Genomic DNA, 20822 nt, shown 5'->3' on the forward strand with positions numbered 1-20822 from the left:
AACATCGAATGGTTGAACGAGTGCAACGCAAAGGAACAACTGATTACATCCCATGTATAAAATAATAACTGCAGATAAAATCTTGTAATACTGTCGTCCAATGTATGGTACGTTGGAGACAAATCGTTTACCACAGTTTAGGAAGGTTAAACAAACCCGTGCCATACAGACTTGAAATATTAGAGCAACACCAACTTAGTGCATGGTAAACTTGAACAGGATGTGGGCTTAACTAAGGGGTAAGCGTTGTTAACAGGACAAAAGTCCATAAATGCGAATCACAAGGACACTCGAAACTGTGATAAATGTGATCCTAAGAAAATTGAGGAACAGACTTAAAAAACCTTATCGTATTGAAAATTTGACTTCACAATACATGTACCTTCCAATAAGAATATAAAAAATTAACTGAACTCATCGACCAATCAGCCTTCTGCTGTATCACGCATTTTCCTAATGTCACTCTAAATGATTTAGCGACAGTCGACTCTTCAGTAGCCGCGATCAGTTTTCAGTTACATGACTTTCTCACTGACATGGAGCACATTAAGTGAAGTGGCCATGGTCTAACGCTCCAGAAATCCCATTATGTTCGGTAGAATCCACTCCACAAGTTTTCGCTTTGTCACGCATAAACACTTCCTAATGAAATCGTAATTGCTTACCTGAACCTGCTGTCGAATTGCAAAAAAGTTAACGAAAAAAGTGTCGCTGAGGCAGTCGAAATTGTGGTGTCTATTTTTGGCTTGAGGCGGGCATGAGGTGAAACTGCATGGGGGGCGACATTCGCACGCCCCATGAACTTGTAGGTTGTTTGGCCGTCGTGTGATCTGTGTTAGGCGAGGTGCCAACATGCAGAGTCATTGAAACCCGTATAGGCATGTTATCATTCAGTCAAGAGTCAGTTAACTCCTCCATTACGGAAAATTGATTTGTTTGTTTTGTGATTCGTTATTTTCCATTTTAAGGTAGTCCTTTATCATTCTCCGGAGAGTTCTCATATCAAATTTTTGAAGTGACACTTAAGGGAGGTGTGGTAAAACGTGTCTTAATCAGTCCGTTATGGATTGTATTGCTATGATTATGCTAAAGATAGTGTGATGAGATTGTCTAGGGAGGAAATCCCCCTTTTTTTCCCTTCACGATCTATTTTCTCAGAGACTTCACTAGCGAGTCAGATCGACGTGGATGACCACTCACCTCAGTTCACATCATGAATACTTTCATATCTTTTCAGTCGCCATGTAACGCCAGTCGTACATATGTTCAGCCAAAGTACATAGTCGGTTACGTTGTGAACTTTGATCTGTAGCGTGACGATTATGTGAAAATTTGCATTTTATAACTTTCCCGTTCAGTTTTATCGTCCAGGTAAAGAAGGCTGGCTTACTTACATTACGTAACAGATGATTTTGTCATTATAATACTGTAAGTTTGGTTGAGAAAGCATAACTAGCCTTTTGTAAGATGTCATTGGCCAGTTTTTATCCTTGGTCGATGTTATGTCGTGCTGTACTGTTCCTCGTGAATAATGGGCGGTTTTTAACTTGCGGTTAAATGTTTACATCTGCGTGCAGAGGGACTGAGTTTACTCCACCAGTTACTTAGGAGCAGTATCAGTTGTGTTGAGTGGTATTATTTGAGCTTACCCTCAAGACGGGTTTGATTTTCGAGTTTTAATTAAGGTGTGTAAACGTTACAATTCACATGTCGATTTACATCTGGACTGTACAATGTATTAAATAGACTGAAATGAAGAAAATGGAAAAGAAATAATCACTACCTAAACTACAAATAACTATCAACCTTGGTTGATTGTACAATATTTAAAGAAACTTATAAGATGAACGATAAAATGTGCATACATCCGCGAAATAAAATGTAAAAGGGTTTGAAATACCACACTATGACTCTTTGCGTTTTTCCAATCGTTATCCTTGTTTTGTTATCAGGACGGAGTGGTTGTCAGATCGCTAAAGTTCTTTGCTTAGCACCTTGTCCGATTCAGCGTTGACTTTAAAAAAGAAATTCAGTTAATGAATCAATGGCTTTCCCGTTTTCTCGTGTGGCTAATAAAATGAGCCGGAAAACTCCCGCTCTTATCTATGCATACATCCTTTTCCCAGCCACCAATTCTCATTTTCATTAAAACCTCGATATGTATCTCCGTGACTTTGAAGCCATCCACAGGATATAAGATTAAATGTAAAGTGATAATATTGATTAAAAACAGCAACAAAAAACAACAAAAACAACAACATCAACAATATCAAGAACAGTAAAAAGGGCAATGTCTACGACTAGACGTTTTCATAAACGTAACCGACAAGTCAGAGGTGCGAGTGCAAATAATGACCCGTAGTCAGTCCTGCATTAGTTCTCTTGGTAACATCAGAGTGGTAATTTCCTTCCTCGTTCATGAAAGCTCTATCCCTGTTTTTTCCGCCATTATTTTCTTGTGGTACAAGTGACACCAAAGGAGTGCAGTTGTTGTAATGACTGCCCAGGTGCTTAAGACACCTATGAACACACTTAAAGGTATCTTTGCCTCCCTTGCTCGAGATATCGCCTGTTTTGCTGGGGGAATCCGTACCGTTGCGTTGGTTCCTAACGACAGAATTATTTTCTCTGAAACATTTATCTTGTAAAAGTGCTCTTTCTTGTTTTGTGTTAGTGTGGAAGACATCACAGCACTCTATAACTAACTGGTGTTGTGAAACTGCATTGTTAATTGTATTAGGAATTGAGCAAGTTTGTGATGTTGCACTGAGATGAAGCTGATCCGAAAACAGCGAACACCATTTTTTCCGACATTGTGCTGATATACAATCGTGATTCGAGGTTCTACGTCTCCAACATTTTTTCAAACTATCGGTCGGCCTTCGGGTTTGTTTTTCTTGCGCTCAGAACTCTTTGAATATTTTGAATGTCACAAGCGGGCATAGTCCTCAGTGAAATTTTCTCAAGACTCAATGAAATTTTCTCAAGAAAGTAATCAAGCACCAAGAAAATGAAAAACAGAAGAAAGAAGGAAGGAAGCCACTGACATACCCCCAAATGGCGTAGATTCCGTGTTCTTGTGATTTGCGAGGTCCTTCGTCTTCGGCCGCTTTGTCATGACTGACAATGCATCTGAGTCAATAATAAGAGTAAAACTTTTAGTAAGTGTATCACAAAATACATCCTAATTTTCTGACAGTTTTACGATAATGGTTTTGAAAAAACGTCTCTGTACAACATCAGTGAAAGGCCTTTCATCCTGGTAAAGGCAAGGATCGCATTGAAATTATGTTCAGCTGTAGCTTTTGTTTACCAAAGCGTACTCCTGTTGAGTGGTGTTGTATTCTCAAAGTCAACATATTAGCTCAAAATAACAAAAAAGACAGCCTTTGAACGCTAAATTCTTATTGTGTCTGAGCTTATCCCGGTTTCTGCTGCATGAAGCGACAAGGTGTATTGTTACTTTCCCATGGACAGGACGTCTGTCGATCGGTTTACCCCTCAGCTCTTCGTCAGTTTTTCTTGAAAGTTTAGCAGAATTATGTTATACTCCTGGTTGGAGAAAGGCGCCGTGAAAGAAAAGCGTCTTCCCCGACAATACAAAACAGATTCACAAGAGAATGGCTCAGCCAGGGTTCAAATCTGAACCTTTTCATCTGGAGTACAGTGCACTTATCATTACACGGCCACTGTGTCTTAAACTTAAATGTCGTGGATGCATGTTTGCGACCCTACGATATGATGAAACGGCAACAAGATGCATTCTAGGGTTGAATGCATCTTTTGTGACTTGAAAGGTTAAGGTTGAAATACAACTCGACACTGATCATTTATGGTGCACGATATGAGTAACTTTAATTGCTTGTGAGGTCGTTTTTGTCACAAAGGGAAGTTTGTGAATAATTTTCTATAATAATTGTATAAAATATTATAGAAAGCTAAGTCTTTTTAAACAATTTTCAAGTTTTAGTGAAGATGACGTTAAAGCCAAGAGTATTTAGGTTTCAACATGAATTAGCTGCATCATTGTTTGGTCGTAGCTACACATAATCCTAATGAATTATCCCGTGGAAATCAGTGGTAAGTGCCCTCCTGACGAGCTAATTGATTAAACAAACATCAAAAGTGATATCTTGAGTTATTGCAAATGAATTTTCCTTCCGTATGCGATGTTCATCTTTGCCAAATCTCAAAAGCTAACTGCAGGCGGATGTTCGAAAATCTCATCAACTACCCAGCCTGCTGAGTTTCTCGAGCACATCTCAGCGGAGTCTGCCATTTTCGCCCTATTTATACAAAGGATGACGGCGGGAACCTTATTGATTTTAGGATGGGTTGTCCAGACTATCGTGCAGGGAAAAAGGAAATCGGTTTTTAGCGTAAATAGATTAAGAAAGGCAAAATTTTTGGTTTGGTCGGGGAACAAAGATGACATTTAGAAGCGAGGAATGTAGCATTAAGTTTTGTTTTACCGCTTTACGAAGTCATGATGTTCTTTTTTTTTTAGTCCACGTAAATTTTAAAAAGCTTTTAGCACTGGTGATGATATTGTTGTTATGTAGAATGTGTGGGAAGCACACAACAGAAATAGTTCAAGTACTTCTATTAAACCCTAGGTCATCTCCTTGCAGTGAATAGCGCTCGTATACTACCTCACGATCATATTTTCGTAAGGCGACCAAAGTAATATGTTCAGAAAGTAGAAAAATCTTAAAATTGTTTATGATGCAACAACGTGACTAGCTATGGATTCCTTTTAATTGAGTAATGTTAGACACGTTGTCCAGAGTTTTAGACCAAAAGGGAGATCAGAACATGTTTTGTTGATTTTCCAAATTAAGGGAAATTTCTAGTTGACAATATTGTCTTATCGTAAATATGATTAACTCGGTGAGCAACTTTTTTAACATAACAGGAAACGGATGTATTATCCTTTGAAACTGAGCCGTCTGTTTCCGGCAAAAGAACCTCATTATTCAGGGTCTCAGGCCTCATTAAGAGCCTCATTATTTAGGGCCTCAGGCCCCTGTTACTACTACATTAATTCAATGATTTGTAACCATAATCAATTAAACAATGTACACTGAGCATTAATTTGAGCAATAACAAAGACAAAAGTCCTTTTTATTAAACACCGTATATGTAAAGTGCAACGTCACTAACCCTAACTCATTGCAAAGAGCGACGAAAAACAACTCGATAGGACAGTGGTTTCGAGTTGGCTAATAGTAAACGATTCCAAAATACCGTCAAATGGCTTTGAATTCAAATAACCAGCTTGTTCAAGTTAACCTGGTGTGATTTTGCGATGCTCTACTGTCTCTTCATATCCTATAAGGTAACTGAATGATTTCATATCTACCATTACGACATCACGTTGCAGAGTAAGTGTCGTTCCTAGCTTACCTTCAGATTCTCTTCTCCTCCCCTTTTTCTCGCTTAAAAATGCACTCATGTAATCGAAACCAAGGTGATTGCTAACGTAACACGTATACAGGCCCAAATCGTTAGGTGTGACATTCCCAATGTTCACTTCAACGCCGTACTTTCCTCCAACGTGAACCGTCTGATATTGCCGAGGGTTGACAAGGGTATAGGATCCGTTCTCAAAGTCAAGCGAGTTGGGGAAAGTGCTGGGAATATTGTTCCACTTAAGCCATCTAAAATCTGGTAGTGTTCCACTGATAAGAACGATGCAAGTCATTGAAGCGTTCTGCCCAAGCTGGACGCTGGTGTTTTTAGGAAAGCCGCACTTCAGAATAGGCTTGGTGCGAGATTTTTCTGTAAAATGAATGGAGGCTTAATAATGAAAATATGGAAGTTATCTCCATTGCAGTATTAGCTTAGCTCCAGATTTCTGTGCAACAGGAGTAGAAGCTTAATCATGTAACAATGGAGGTGATCGATCTATATTTCCTCGTGTAATATATCACTGCAACTAGAATAGAAGCTTTAAAATGAAAGTTACTAAACGATGGAAGTTATCTACATTTTAGTGTAGGCTTAGATCATTATGCAACAAGAATACAAACATAGGTATTTAAAGTTGAAAATTATCTACAATTTACAATGGGCTTTATCCGGGATTTTTATGAAATAGGAAGGCAAACTTGATAATTCAACGATGGAAGATATCTACATTTCACAACAAGCTTACTTCAAGTTTTTTCTGCAAAAGGAATACAAGCATTATAATCAAATCGATGAGAGTTATCAAAATTACAGAAAAGGGTCAGTTCGAGATTTTTCTGCAAGAGGAATGTAACCTCTTGATGGCGGAATGCGTCGCGTGGAAAAGCGTTCAGTGCTTTTAAAATCACGTTATGGCTTCTCAGAATAAAGGAAAATTCTAATACCCAAGCTTGAAACGAAAACAAGCTATCAATGTAAGATTGTTTTGCGACGTACTGTTCCGACTTGGGTTTTGAGGCAGCCATGGTCGTAATCCTCGCTTCAGCTCTGTATTCAGCGTTTTCAAGCACATTACCTTTGCTTTCACACATCCTCATAGGAGCTATAAGGTGTCTTTTTTTGTCAACACATGGTTTAAGGTAACACGTACCCTAAGAATATATGCCTCCATTCATTTTGCCACTGCTCAAGTCCCAAAATTTACATTCGACATTTCCTTGCCAAAAACTACTAATTGCAGTGATTGCACATTCGCTCATAATTTAGTCAGGATACGAAATTGCCTATGCAATTGTCAATGATATTCTACTTCTTACCTACAACTCGTAGGGTATAAGTGTGATTTATGGAGCCATACGTGTTGGAAACTATACAAGTATATTTCCCAGAGTCTAAGGGCAACAAGTCTTTAAGCTTCAGGTACCACATGTTCGTTTTGAGTCTCGGTTGCAATCTTCGATGTATGGAAGGATCACCATCCTTTAACCACTGGAATCTTAACGGACTTGAGCCACTGGCCTTGCATTTGAGTCGGACGCTGTGGCGTGCGGGCCATGCAATGAAAGTCTGTTGCATCCTGATGGAGTCCACAAATCTTGGAGACGCTGTGCATGAAAGAAGCAAAATAAATCAAGTCGGTGAAGACCTAAGAAGCAACTAGGTGTAGTTCATCGCTGCGGAGTGTTTCCATAAAAGAATAAAACAGGGTACAAGGCGCGTCACCTTCATCATCATCGTTTATTTGTTTCATATCATTTATTTCCACTCTAGAAATGATATGTTTACAAATTTAACAGTATGGTAGAGGACTGCCTCCTAGAAAGCACCAGGCTTATAGGGGAGGCCACTTAAATAGTCAATACGTTTGCAATTAGGTTGTGGATGTGCCATATCAGACTAAATTCATGAAAAACACAATCATCTTGTTTTTAAAATACAGAACAGCCAGTAGAACAAGTGATCTGTATTGGGTAAGAACTGTAAATTTTAGGACCTGGGTAGAGTATTGCAAATTGCTCAAGATTAGTACGTCAGTGATGTGGTCGATAACAATTTGCTATTCTTGTGTTTGTTAGAACTATGAATTTGACTACTTGTAAGAAACGAAGTGGTACTTGCTTTGTAACTTTCAAACTTCTGAGTTTGATTCAATACATGTAAGCACATTTTGTCGGAGGCGAAGATAGGTAAATAGTACTAAATTCAAAAAATTTTTTTGTTTGAAGTGTGGTGTGAAACCAAATGATGGCAGAAGCATATTCGCATACACAAATCACAAACAATGTCACAAGGCCAAAGTCGATACCGTTATCTTTTTAAGTTTTAAAATTTTACAGCGAGTTTTTTTTTTCTTTCTTAACCCAAGCTAACCATAGTCAATGGCAATTGCCAGTAATTGCATCTTTTGTGAATTCAGGCGACTTTGTTTTTTTCATGAATGTTACAAAGACGCGAAACACTGAATTCTTGCATTTACTGAAATTGTTTTCAATGACAGAAACCGACATTACGAAATTGTTTTCAGCAATGTTGAAAGGGCCCGCTAAGAAATTTTTTTTCCGGAGGGAACCAGAAGCTTACATTACCTTCCATAACTTTTTATTTGGAGTTTGTCTTCGTAGAATGATGACAACAAAATCTCCTAACTAAGTATACTAATTGCCATAAAAAGGAGATTTATCCAATTCTTTTTTTTTTTCCGTAGTGGTGTACTTTAAGATTAAGTTGACCAACTGTAGCAGAGCCTAGTTTCCTTACCCGATGAAGATGACGATGTTGGTTGTCCATTGTGAATCAAGCCATTGCCTCCTAAAGAAGAATAAGAAAAACGTGCATTGTGATTATTGTGACAGAGAGCTGGGAGAAGAGGGCTTGTTAGTCTGGTCGAACACTGCTTGCTTCAAAATAGGTCACTTGTAAATTTGTAAACTTTGCACGAAGATCCCAGGACCTCTTGTGAAACATTTTCATGTCAGAACGAGTCGCATAGGGACAAGCAGTCGGTAGATTATTGACATCTTCGTGTCACAGTAGTTTTTGCGTTGGTACTCCAAACCTGTAGACGAAGTCTGGTTAACCCATTGCCTCTGGCCGTGCAAATTTGTCTTAGATTTGATCGTAGAAGATGACCAACTTTGAATGAAACCGCGAACAAACTGATAGTTTCCTTTGGAATTTTTACTTGACGAAAACGATGACGGTGCATTATCACTTAATTGAAAGGTCGCCTTCTGAAGAGTAAGGAAAGAAAATCACAATTTAAGATTTATCTCGTGGAGGTGATTTAATACTGGTCAATCGGCCCTTATCAGTCCATTCTAATAACTCTTTTAGAGTCCGTGTAACTACAGCCTCATTCGAATTGAAGACTGCCTTTATTTAAACGATTGAGGTTAACTCACCCATCAGTAGGACAGGAAAAAAAACAATAATCATTCGCCCGATGCGACGCAAACTTCTAGAATTTCCCAGGCCGGGATGAAAGGTTACAACCCGGGCGGATGTACAACTGTCAATTCGTGAATTTGCCGATATCAAAAATTTTTTGATGCAATAACACCCTTTTTTATGCTCTGTTTTTTGTCTAAGTCTTTCAATCTAGGATGACAGAATGCGCACTTTCCATGTTGTCATTTGACCTTATAGTAAAAGGGCGTTAAAGTATGGATGACGGAAAGAAATAGGGAGTATGCGTTCTTGTTGTAATTGGGCGTTGATTGCATAGTACAAAGGAACTATTGAAAAGGAACTGGGAATTGCTGAATAATGTGTCTGTGTTTTTGTTTTGATTTCAAGCTCTCTTGTGTCCTGTCAGATAAATGCATGGCCGAATCATACATCAGTTGCTCCAAGGTTATTCACGCAAAAATATGATTACGATCATGTTATAGATAACCTTGCCGAATGAAACACTTTTTATCTAAGTTTTCTAAACTGCAAAGTTTGATTTGTGTTGAGTCGGAGTCATTGTATGACACGTGCTAAGCTAATTCTGAGTGTCTTAGACAAAAATAAGTGATATTCAACGATCATGGTCTAAGGAACGTTTACAGATGTTCCCGATGAGGATTGTTTATAAGTCACACTGGAGACTGGAATCTCTCTCAACTGCATTTGATTTTAATTCCAAGAGAAAGAAAAAATCAAGAACAATGCATCTTTTCACGCGGTAGGTTATTTCGAGAGACTAATTGGATGCAAGTGTTTCAAGTCTAAAGAAGGCAAGATAAGGACACAGTTTATCAGTGATAATGCAACATCTTGACGCTCGAAATTTAGATCTTGACGCCTTTTAAACGACGTGCAATTAAAATACAGTCTAGAAAGAGGCAGATCGCAGTTGTAGAAATGATTTAGAGCCCATGTATGTTGTTATGAGGATTTAATGTTTCGTGCATCGGGTGTCGAGGGAAAACAACAGACGGTCGCTATCTTTTTTGGATGGTTAATTATTTCCGCTTTATCTCTAAACAACCCTGAATTACTGGTTTGGAATGTTACCACGGTTTCTTCAGAGGGTTGTTACAGGAAAAAATGAGATGTTTTTATACATCGTAAAGAAAGAGAAAATATGAAAATTATCAAACCTTACTTAAATCATATCGTCCTTCAGAACCTTCTGCTCCTTTTGCAGGCCCTTTTAATTGCACGTTGGCGAGTCGCGTGCCAACAGATTTTTAAATCCGCCATGATTAATTTGATGTCATAGACTCGTGAAATTGGAAATGATACCCTTCTTTACAGGTTATTGACATGAGAAAGAACACGAGAATCCTTGACCTGTGAGATGGATATTCGCTCGTTGAAAGCCTCCGAGCGGGATGGTTGCTACGAACAGATCTTTCAGAGGGCGTTGCTGTTAATCATGTTGATCGAACCGTCATTTTTTTAGTCGAAGACAGACCTCATGGCATTAGATAGATAATGTTGACAGCAAAAGTAAAACTACCCGGGCTAAGTATCCTTTACGGAAATTGCGCGGCAAAAGACCTTTACAAATTGAGATAGGGGAAAGCACTCCACTTTGCATAACAATGTGGATTGTTTCCCAGCCAGCCACTTGCATGACTAGGCTGTGATCCTGCGCTCGAAGCTGTTTTACCTTTTTATTAAGAAAAATTTCAAGTTCCTTTTCATATGTTCTCCTACTGATTATGATGAAACATTGTTTTTGACGTCATAGTTTTTGACGTCATTGTTGTTCTTCTAGATTATTCTTTCATTCCGCAAGCAATAAATGGATTAATTTTTGTTGCTGTTGAACGCCAGAAAACGATATGAAAAGCACATTGTGTTTTATAGTATACTCTGTATGAGAAACCCATGTGGTGTATTCAAGATGCTTTTTTTTTAAGGCGATAATGGTCTTTGTTGGCCCTTGGAAGGCCTCGAAACCCAGTCAATTGTTTTTGACCTGCCTGCTGATTTGTTGGAAATGTGGAATGTTTTTTTTACTAAATGATGAAAATATTTTGACTGTAAAAGAACAGCATGATCCCATCGAAAAAACTATAAACAGAACGTGCGATGGAAGCCATATTGTTGGTGTATGCACCATTGGTACCGATCCATCTCCCACGCCACCCGAACAGAGCAGACACAAACACTTCGTACAATTGCCAAAGAAGAGTGTGCACACCTGCAGTTCTATCCACAGAACATTTATTTGTTCGTTTACGACGCATTAAAAGTAATAGAAGTTTTTCACCCTTTGGCAGTTGAATTGCTGTCACCTCCCTGGCGCAGTAAGGACGAAGATTAGGGACATCCGCGTCACACTGAGAACCATTGCCCGAGGGAGGGTTTCTAAATATTATTACTTGTTTGCTACTGTGATGCCTTATCAAATAAACTTACTTCATTGGAAGTAATTCAAATTATTTCTTTTCTTCATACCTGCTTCATCCGTTGCAATTTGCGTTGCGAATGTCCATGCGGCGAAAACAACTCTCCAAACAGCTCTTTTCCTCATTTTCAACTTCTCACCCTGATTACAAATTAGCGGCGTATCTTTATCCCAGCGTTCTGTAAGGCGTTTGTGTTTTAAGGGTGTTGTGCAGCTTGTTTGTATTAGAGTTGGCGCGCTTCAGCCAGAAGTACGACCAGATATCGTGCGGTCTGGCGCCAGATGGCGGAACCTTAATGTTTTATCAGGAAGGAAGTTATCTTTGTTACAAGCTCAGTCCTTGGTGCTGAGATGGTTTAGATCTCTCAACTTACTTGCATTTGACAAGGCTTTCCTATTTTGGACGCTTAAACAGCTTACATGAACGGTTGTGGGACACCACAGATGACTCCTCGGATGCGCCCGTCTTACGAATTGGCGTGATCTGAACAACCTGCAGGTTAAATACCATCGGTCATTTATACAAACCAAGGCTTCAAGGGATCGACCACTTGTAGTCGTAAACAACAAAGTCATGCTCCTATTTTCGCCGTCTGCTTACCGTCTTGGCTAATTTCAAAAGTCTGTTATCTTGACCAAAATGAGTTCATTCTGACGTAAAGATGATATCAGTCACAGTGCATGACCAAGAAATCGGCTTTTAGTTTTACACCTGATTTTCTTGAAGAACGTTGAAAGTATTTTTGTAATGGATCGCGTATTTGGGAACCTGCTGGGCTAGTGGATCACTGTCTTTAGCTCGGTTTGTAGGCGTTTTAAGCCTTCAAAACTATCAGTTCAAGTAAACGGCTGGTTTTGATATCTGCTGATATCACAGCGTTCTGTTCCGATTCAGGCCGCCTCAGTGAACTTAAGCTTGTCGTGGACGCGATTGATAAAGGCAACAGTGCAATCAGATCACCTTAACTATCGACGGGGAGAGATTACTTTGTCGTAATGAAAGCAGGAGGGTACACTCAAGTGGACAAGCTCTCTAATTGAGTGTAATTGTCAACGAGAAACGGAAGAAATTCAGTGTACTGAATAGAACATGGCGCCTGACTTATGTTACACTCTGGTCTTTCTTATCAAACTACTGAATTGAATAAATCAGAAATAGGAAACGCTATGACTTGTCTTAAATATTTCTATTTATTCTCATATGTTGTGAGCAGGAGTCTTACGTGTGTGATAGTAGGGCAAAGTGTGATACTCAGTTCGAGTGTTAGCAATGACTAAAATTTCGATGCTTGGACAGTGTGTAAAGTTTACACGAATGAAATGTAGTCTTAATTTTCGCCAATTTTACCCCCATACAATTTTTAATTCTGTGTTTCCTTTGAGTCTCTACAGACTTTAACCTTTAATTATATCTTTCTTTTTAACCCTTACGGTTAGTCTGTGTAAAACGCAAGTGGAGCTTTATACCTCCTTGGTTTTTATTTTCAGTGTTTATGTTGTTGTTGTTGTTCTTGACTGAGTTGACGTGGGATCTTATTTATGTGACAATGTTGATTTGAAGTTGGAATGAAACGGGTTAGATATCAAATTTCACGTACTTTTTACTGAGATGGTTTCAGAAAGCAAAGCGATTTTCTTTGCAATTGATGGCACTCAACTGTGCGATTCTATTTATTGACCAGTCTGAGGCTGTTTTAGGATAACAGAATATTACTTTCATTTTCTGTGGAAATTTTTTACTCCTAACAAACGGTGTAATAGTTACTTTTACAGATTGGTAGTTCTAGATTTACTCTGGCCTCCATTTTGGTTTCTTTACAAAATCGCACTGGAGACACCGATCTCCCCTGAAGCGTTCGTGAGGATCTGAGAGGAGAGCAAAACTTGAGCCTTAAGATCAGACAGTTGGTATATTTTTAGCTCTTGTAAATCTAAAACGGCTGGAGCACTTAGAAGTGAAAAGTGGAATCAAAGCTGAAAACTGACTCATTGTCTTTGCGAAATATGAACTTGATTTATAAGTATTTAAAAGGAAATTACTTCAAAAGAGATTTAATCTTCCTCGATCCTCATAATCTTCCTTTCGGGATGTGATCTCGGATGTGATTTAAAACAAGCTAAGGGCTTCCTCGTGCTGTCCATATGATTGGGCACATTACGCACTGAATCTAAACCCACTATTAGATAGTTAAATTTCTTAAAGAAAAGTTGTCTGTTCCTCCTTTCTTTCTTTCTTTCTTTCTTTCTCCCCTTCTCCCTTTCTCTCTCTCTTTCTTTCCTTCTTTCTTCCTTTCTTTCTTTCTTTCTATCTCCCTTTTTTTCTTTCTTTCTTTCTTTCTTTCTTTCTTTCTTTCTTTCTTTCTTTCTTTCTTTCTTTCTTTCTTTCTTTCTTTCTTTCTTTCTTTTCTGCGTATTCAGGCGAGCAAAAGTATAACCGCAGGCGTGATGGTTACGCCAGTCGCCCTTCGCGTTCGTCTAGCGTTCGCCTCCGCTCATCTGAAAAACTCCGACATCATTTCGTCTGTTACACAAGCTACCCTTTTATATGCTACGAAATTGTAGCCTACAATAAATTGCCATACGGGCCGAAACAGGAAAAGGAGGATAGTATTACAACAAGTTTTTCGACATCATTCCGGCCAAGAGAACATGATACGCTTGAACATTATCCAAAACCAAGCACGAGTCAAGGTGAAAATAAATCGCCTTTTTGTTCATTCTACAATTATTCGAATATATGACCAAATTTTGTTTTTGTTTCCCTGAAATCCAGGATAAGATTTCAGGAAGTCCACAAAAACAATCGAATTTAAATGTAAACATTAAAATTCTTTTAATGGATTGCAGGCCTACGCTGTTCAATGATCAGAAGGATTTCCTGCTCAAATCGACACAAAATTACAAGGTAAACACTTCTTAAGCTAATTAAAAAACCACAGTTTACGCTTAGCTAAGCTGCTTTGGAGCTGGTTTACTTGGCTTTATTCGGAAAGTCAACACAATCAACGAAAGCTCCAGAAAGCTTAATCCTTTGATAGAGAAAATCAACTTCTTTCAAGTCTTGGATGCTGAAGTTAATTTACGTTAGATAGAAATTCCGCTTTTTAATTACTTGATAGGAAACGGCTGCTTTAAGAAACAACATGGAAGCGGTACGGTAGGCGTTTGAAGTTTTCTGCAAGAAATAACTTCTTGTTATTGTTTTTGTACATGTAAACCTCCACATATTTCAAGAATTATACTGCCAGACAAGATGACGCATGTTATACTTTTTTACTCGTAAATTTATATCCCACAGATTCCAAACATATCCAAAAACATCCATTATGTGTTCTGTGCACATGATTATTCACAATTACTTTTAAAGTCAAATTCCATTACCTGAATCTCTATTTTTGATAAAGAGGATTCATAGATGAACCTCTTATGATTCTTAAGTTAAATGGGCCAAGGAACTCTTAATCATTGTACCTTCTTTTTCAGCTTATCATCTCGTGTAATTTAATTTCGTGATCTCAAACTCTCCAACAAGGACTCCCGCTGAAACGGCACAAGAGAAATTGCTATTACATTCATCTAAGCTTTTTATTGATTGAAGTAGCAGAATCCGGCCGGTTGACGATGAGAATTCGCAGACTTCGCTGGGTTTGTTGCTTCAGTTGATAAATCACATTTGTCAAGTTTGATAGAATCCCAAGAGAAAGATTTCTCCAATATTGTTTACTTATAAAGATAGTAAAGCCTTAGTATTTGAGTTCCTATTCTATCTCGATGGCTGATGGAAACTTAATAATAATATACGCAGCCCAAACTCAGCTTTTGTCCGGCTCGGTAGCGTATGAGTACCTCAAGTGACAAAAAGAAGGAGTTAAAATGGACTCGGGTCAAGTTGGGTTGAAAAAAGCGGCGCTTCCTACAGTAACCGTTTCCGTCGTTTCTTCATTGGCTAAGAGTGGGCCCTCCTGCATAACTAATCAAATTACGCATTGGCCAAAAGTCAGTGAAACCCCCTCGAAACCACGAGGACTAAGTCTTCGCTGAAGTGGGAATTGTGCGGCTTTGAAAGAATGTTACGGCAATTGTTTTCTCAATTAAGCAACCACAAAATATGTTACCTTTATGAATCATTCCGGTCGAGATTTTTAGTATTTTGTATTATCTTCGAATCTTGAAACACACGTCGTGGTATCATTTACCATTTATGTTACGTAAAGGTGTAAAGGAGTGGGGCGGGCGGGCGGGCGGGGCGGGGGGGGGCTGGGGAGCAAACACACATATTTTCAAGTATCTGTTGTAGAATTCTGCGGTCTTTATTGGGCTTGACGACCAGAAAGGTACATGACCCAACCGAAAATAATTTTAGAAGGCTGCCTTTCAAAAGGACGCACAACTTGGGAATTTCATTTTTTATCATATTTAAGTTTTAGGTTAAGTTTTTAAGCACGGTAGCAAACCACGAAATTCAGTTCGGTTTAGCAGGTCGAACTTGTAACCATACCATTTGAAAGAGGTTTGTAACGTTAAAATACTCGCAAAATGCACTTCGGTTTGCAACCATCATCTGAACGTAAGCTCAGCTGGTAAACTCATATTTGATAACTTTAACATATCTGTTAAATCTATCCATCAATGCAAACGAACCTCGGGAACAGCAGTTTCATAGCATTTCACCAAAATAAAATTGCAAGACTCACCAGCTTCCAGTTGTATCTGGGTAGAAATCCGCCAACTAACGAAATCTGTCTCCGGTCCTAGGATATGTCAGAGGCAGCTTTTCCTTACACCAGTTATTTTGTGATATGTTGGCGAGATAGATCGTACATTTCAGCTTAAAAGATTTGTCAGCAGATACACAAGCGTAAATAAGTAAGTTTTCACAAATATTTAGCTTGAAAACGGAAACGTAGCACTGAAAGATTACGGGCAATCACGTACTAACACATGCAAGATCCACTGAACATTTGAGCATGAGAACGACACTTTGCTTTCGTAGCGAGTAAAGTAGACAGTGCATCTGGAAACAATTAGCACAAATTTCGATGCGTGTTAATAAATTATTGATCGCTTATTGTTTTGCGTGATTCGTGTCCTTGTAGTAGTAATTATCACCCCACTGGCGGTAGCTAAGCAGGATATGTGTTAAGATTTCCGCTAATCATCAGAAGCAGCACCCGGTTAAATATACAAATTGTTTGTAATCATTACGTCTGCTCTCATTCACATGCACAAGACAGATCTTGCGAATGTTTCTTTTTTAATGAATTGTTTAGAAATGTATTTATCACAGTTACACAACCCTTTCTTTGGGGGTGATACATGGTATGTTGTTACAATTGCTTCATTAGCGGTAGGCTATCTATTCGAGTTGTTGTCATTTATATTCATTCGCGTCTTACGACCGTCCCTACACCCTCAAAATTAAATACCCAGTGACTAGGGGTTATCAGTTTCTCTTACAAGTAGTTTTTGCTTATACAAATATAGTTTAGATTGTTTTGTAGGGTGGTTTTTCTTGCTGTATTTATTTTGTATTTTTGCTGTATTTTTTTACATTTCCGAGTTTTCATTCTGTTGATGTACCATCCCTATCCATTTTGTCGATGAAGGCATAATAAAGAGGGTCGCATACGGCTCTTGTTGACACACCCCAATTGGGGTTGCTCATTGAATGATAAACGTTTTACATTCGTTTGAGCGAGGTAGCGAATTAGAATATAATCTATAAAATTATTGTGATGGTTTCTAGTATCTATACAAGGTAGAATCGGATATTTTTACCATTATTACCATTGTACCGTCCCCCGGTTAGCTCTGTTGGTTAGAGCGCCGGATTGTGTTGTGCGGGAGGTCGAGGGTTCGAGCCCCGGCCGGACCAATACTCATGATCTTAAAATAACTGAGGAGAATTTGCTACCTTTCTATAATATCAAGAAATGGATAGATATTCTAGTCTTCGCGGATAAGGACGAATAAACCATAGGCCCCGTCTCCTGCAGGGCAAGGGGTAGGAGGCGTTCATTTCCCACGCACGAGATTACTGTGTGATGGATGTCCCCCTGGGATGGGATGGGTGGGTGTGACAGGGCCCCATTTAAACCAGCTATTAGCTGAACTGGGCTATCCTATATAAATATTCGTAAATACAAATACAAATACATTATCATATCTAACCTCAACTATGAATAGCGATAACTTTTCTTTGGTTGCCTCGGCCGAAAGAATGCCTTGTGAATTTGCAGGCTCACAATTTGCACTATGTTCAGCGTTCAGTTATTCTTGTGTGGTCGATACATTCTTTACTATTGTAAAGTTAAAAATCCAAACGGGTCTTTCGCAGGAGTGGTGTTCATGAAAGCAAGCTGAGCTTAGATTAAATTCAATTAAGTCCATCGTGTAACTAGTATCGTAATTCTCACCTCGATGAGAGTGCGGCAAGGAAAAAAAGAACAGTCACGAGAATCCACAATACACAATATGATTGGTATTGGTTGGAATATTTTTGCCTGATTTAATCGGTAGGGTTCTTCACGACCAACCAGTTTTGCAGTAAAATGCTTCAAGATTTGCTAAAATGTCGTAGAGGTTAATTCGTAATGACATGCTTTACAAACATGTATCTCAAGAAAAACATGAAAGAAAGCTTATGCTAATCCAGTGCTGTCTTATGTTCTCAGCAGCCCCTCACCTCAGGCTCCGGACCGTCTCCTCTTTGGTGTTTTTATTTCTGACAGAAGGGCTTAATCTCGTCCGAACATTCAAGTACCACTTGGTCTCGTGTTCAGTATGACTGGGTTCTGACATTTTTTGTGGTCCTTGTGGAGGGGACTTGGCCACGCCTCCGTGCCCCCTCCAAATATACATCAATAGATCTATATTCATCCCATTTTCAAGCGTAACAACTATTTGGATAGGTTATCTAGTATAGCTTGGAAAATACCTTCGAGACTTCGTGGAAAACAACTCATTATATTCTCAGATCTATCCTGTGATGTTCTTAACATAAGGGGCACCGAACCTTTCTTAACATGCCGAGCATCAGATGTAACGACACTATTTGAGACGCGCGAACATCTGAAAAAATGAAAGGTCTTTGTATGAGCCATCTTCACGAGGTTTTGCTAGCGAAAGGAATTATATTACAAGATGCATGGCTGCAAAGCATTCTGTGTTATGATAGCATACTACATTTCAGCACCTGGCACCGGTTCCGCTAAAGGGAAAAAGGGGGGGAATTTTCCAATTGCGCGGGAGTCACCGTTTAATTCCTTTCTCAGCGATGCAGACGTCGTAAATATTGGCTTTAATAGAGCGTGAAATGTTTGTTTTATGATTTTGAAAATATTACTAGCCTTTGCACAGTGACTTAACATAATTTACACGGTCCGAGAAACAAAAAATCTATCATCTTATTATTAACGCTGGCGGTTGAAGTGTTCTGCGAGAACCCACGGTCATGGCTAAACGCTTTTAAAGGAGCCAGCCAGTGAGAAATATTGCTTAGTTCATGATAGGCAAAGTACAAATCGAAAGGCGTAACCCACAAATAAGTTTTGGATTGTATTCAAAGACTGAGCTTTAAAATGTAAACCGTTTACCAAAGCTTACTTGACCTGAACTGTATACTTTGAAGGTTGCTCAGCTTTACAGATATGTTAGCTTAAGTTATTAAGTAAGCCCCACCTTTTATCCGAAGACTGTTTGTCCTTCTTTCCTACTTACACAATAACATGCAAAAAAAAAAAAAAAAAAGCATCACCTCTGATGCCCCCCTCTGTATTTGAACTTGATCAAACAATCATTCGTTTGTCGTGTGTGTATTCTATGATCCTTTGTGGTTTGCTGACAAGTTGTATTGCCGTTGCAATACAACTGGCTCTCATTGAAGTCAACAGTTCAAATGTCGCAAGTGTTCCTATAACATGTTAAAAGGGGTAACGATGAGTGGCTTGGAACGCTAAGAATTTTTTTCAGCTTCAGTAACCACAAAATAGAGTGCTACTTTTAGAAAAAAGTGAGGACTTTTTCCCAGCGTTCTGAGAAACAAGATAAACTCAAGAAAGCTGGGAAAGAAGTCTTGTAAGCACACTTTATTCTTGTCGAATCCTTTTGTCTTCTCGAACTAAACCCATCCATTGGCTTTTAGTGTTTCTTTTTCAAGTCCTTGTCATGATGCCTGCTTCATAGCCAGTCCTGGGCACTCAGGATTATGGGTGTTCTGTGTTTTCTTCATAACTTCCGCTGATATCTCCGACATATCCATTGGGAAGTTCTTGCCTCAGCAAAATATTAATGTTCTCAACCTTTTTTGATATTTCATATGCTATTCCTTCATAAAATCTCAGGCTCACTTCAGGTCAGTCTAAGTTTCAACCATTTGGCACCAACCACCAGATCGAGGTAACAAGTGCATTGCGAAAAGGTGAATGGTGCATGCGCACGAAGTGCAATCGTGAGGGACAAGGGTAAGGAATTTAGGGCTTGTCACAAGTTACTCGAGATTCTCCAAAAAGTTACCCGAAATTTCTCAAAAAGTTGTTCAAAAGTTGCTCCAAAAAAAGTCAAAAGTTGCTTTTTGTAACGAAAGTTGCTAAAAAGTTGCTAAAAAAAGCAAAAACTTTTTTTTCTCTCTTCTTTTTTTGGTCTGATGCAAAAATATGCAATCTGTACAACAAAAGTAACATTTCAAAGCATTTTTGTGCAGTTTTGCGTTGTAACCAGCGTCGCTAAAGAAGTTTCTTCACAATACGTACGAGTAAATACTACGTATCAATATCAATATTAATCTTGTAAAAATTCTCTTATGAGCCAATGAAATTGTCGGTGCTGTTCAAGGTCAAGACTTCTAACCATTTTCAAGCAATTTAACTGCAATCACAGTTGCTAAAAACATGTAACCTTGAACTTAATTAAAACAGACTTATGTTGTACCACACTTTAGTACATAGAAATACACATCACTCTGAAGGGACTGACTTAGTGACTGACGACAAAAACTCAACATTTATCTATCTCTATGTGAACAATATTGTATCAAACTTATCTACAGATAACCTGTTTAGTGGCTCCCAAATAAATGTTATCTTAAAATGTTTCTCCTCTGGGCATGGATTTGTAAACAACAGCACTGACATGTAGCTCATCAAGGTAAGATACTTCGCTGGCTGCCATCATATCGCAGCAGTCTCTGCCAGTGCTGCATCTTGCTGCTTTGAAAACATATTCTGAAGGATACTGATGAGGGCTGAGCTTGGTCGAATCAGAAAAATATTTACAGCTGCTGACCAGTTTGGAAGAACCCGTTCTTGTGATGACCACCACCGCACTTTTCTCTCTTTTTATTCGACAACTACACCATCAGCAATGGCAAGATAGAGAGGAAGCTCTCGTACAAGCCCGGCAATTGTAGCATCATTGTTAAGGAAGGGGAAAAGCTTAAGCTCTTAAACTGAAGCAGCAGTGGGGTGTAGTTCCCGTACTTTTACTGGACAACACAATGTGGCAGCTCGGAATGCACGTACCCTTGTGTGGAATTCGCCACTGAATTTCTTTTGATAAACCTAAACCC

The 20822-nt window shown here is 38.8% G+C and overlaps 1 protein-coding gene and 1 long non-coding RNA gene across 18 annotated transcripts in view; one reads left to right on the top strand and one right to left on the bottom strand.

Annotated features, from left to right (window-relative positions):
* The window catches only part of LOC148741958 (uncharacterized), a 45168-nt gene extending 24820 nt beyond the window's left edge, over positions 1-20348 (top strand). For 6 of the 14 annotated variants that reach the window (XR_015990202.1, XR_015990205.1, XR_015990197.1 and 3 more), the window contains 2 exons: positions 14105-14162; positions 14377-15003. This is a non-coding gene — a long non-coding RNA (uncharacterized LOC148741958). Of the gene's footprint in view, positions 1-8116; positions 12421-14104; positions 14163-14376; positions 15004-17931 lie in introns of those variants that run through there. The other 8 variants (XR_015990189.1, XR_015990190.1, XR_015990191.1 and 5 more) reach the window with 8 other exon arrangements.
* Positions 1658-16304, bottom strand: LOC111322707 (fibroblast growth factor receptor-like 1). 4 transcript variants are annotated; one of them, XM_088728973.1, is made up of 6 exons: positions 15952-16304; positions 8170-8220; positions 6729-7016; positions 5407-5781; positions 3052-3132; positions 1658-2607 (listed from the first exon to the last, which is right to left on the bottom strand). In XM_088728973.1, exons 3-6 carry the CDS (start codon positions 6985-6987, stop codon positions 2417-2419), a joined length of 906 nt encoding a protein of 301 aa, XP_088585099.1. In that variant the 5' UTR covers positions 6988-7016; positions 8170-8220; positions 15952-16304; the 3' UTR covers positions 1658-2416. The 4 variants fall into 4 exon arrangements, with proteins under 4 accessions (XP_088585099.1, XP_022781601.1, XP_088585092.1 ...); XM_022925866.2 differs by lacking the exon at positions 15952-16304 and adding an exon at positions 11308-11441; XM_088728966.1 differs by lacking the exon at positions 15952-16304 and adding an exon at positions 8814-8862.
* Positions 20349-20822: the final 474 nt, after the last annotated feature.

This window comes from Stylophora pistillata, chromosome 1 (genome assembly GCF_964205215.1).
Source record: "Stylophora pistillata chromosome 1, jaStyPist1.2, whole genome shotgun sequence".
NCBI classification, from domain to species: Eukaryota; Metazoa; Cnidaria; class Anthozoa; order Scleractinia; family Pocilloporidae; genus Stylophora; species Stylophora pistillata.

What these genes read in the sequence shown, in the direction of transcription:
- LOC111322707 (XM_022925866.2), bottom strand. Translation starts at nt 11,383, where the DNA reads ATGAGGAAAAGAGCTGTTTGGAGAGTTGTTTTCGCCGCATGGACATTC. An exon ending in AACATCGTCATCTTCATCGG is followed by an intron (nt 7,017 to 8,169) that starts GTAAGGAAACTA and finishes TTTCATGCACAG; the next exon opens with CGTCTCCAAGATTTGTGGAC. An exon ending in TTATACCCTACGAGTTGTAG is followed by an intron (nt 5,782 to 6,728) that starts GTAAGAAGTAGA and finishes TTCATTTTACAG; the next exon opens with AAAAATCTCGCACCAAGCCT.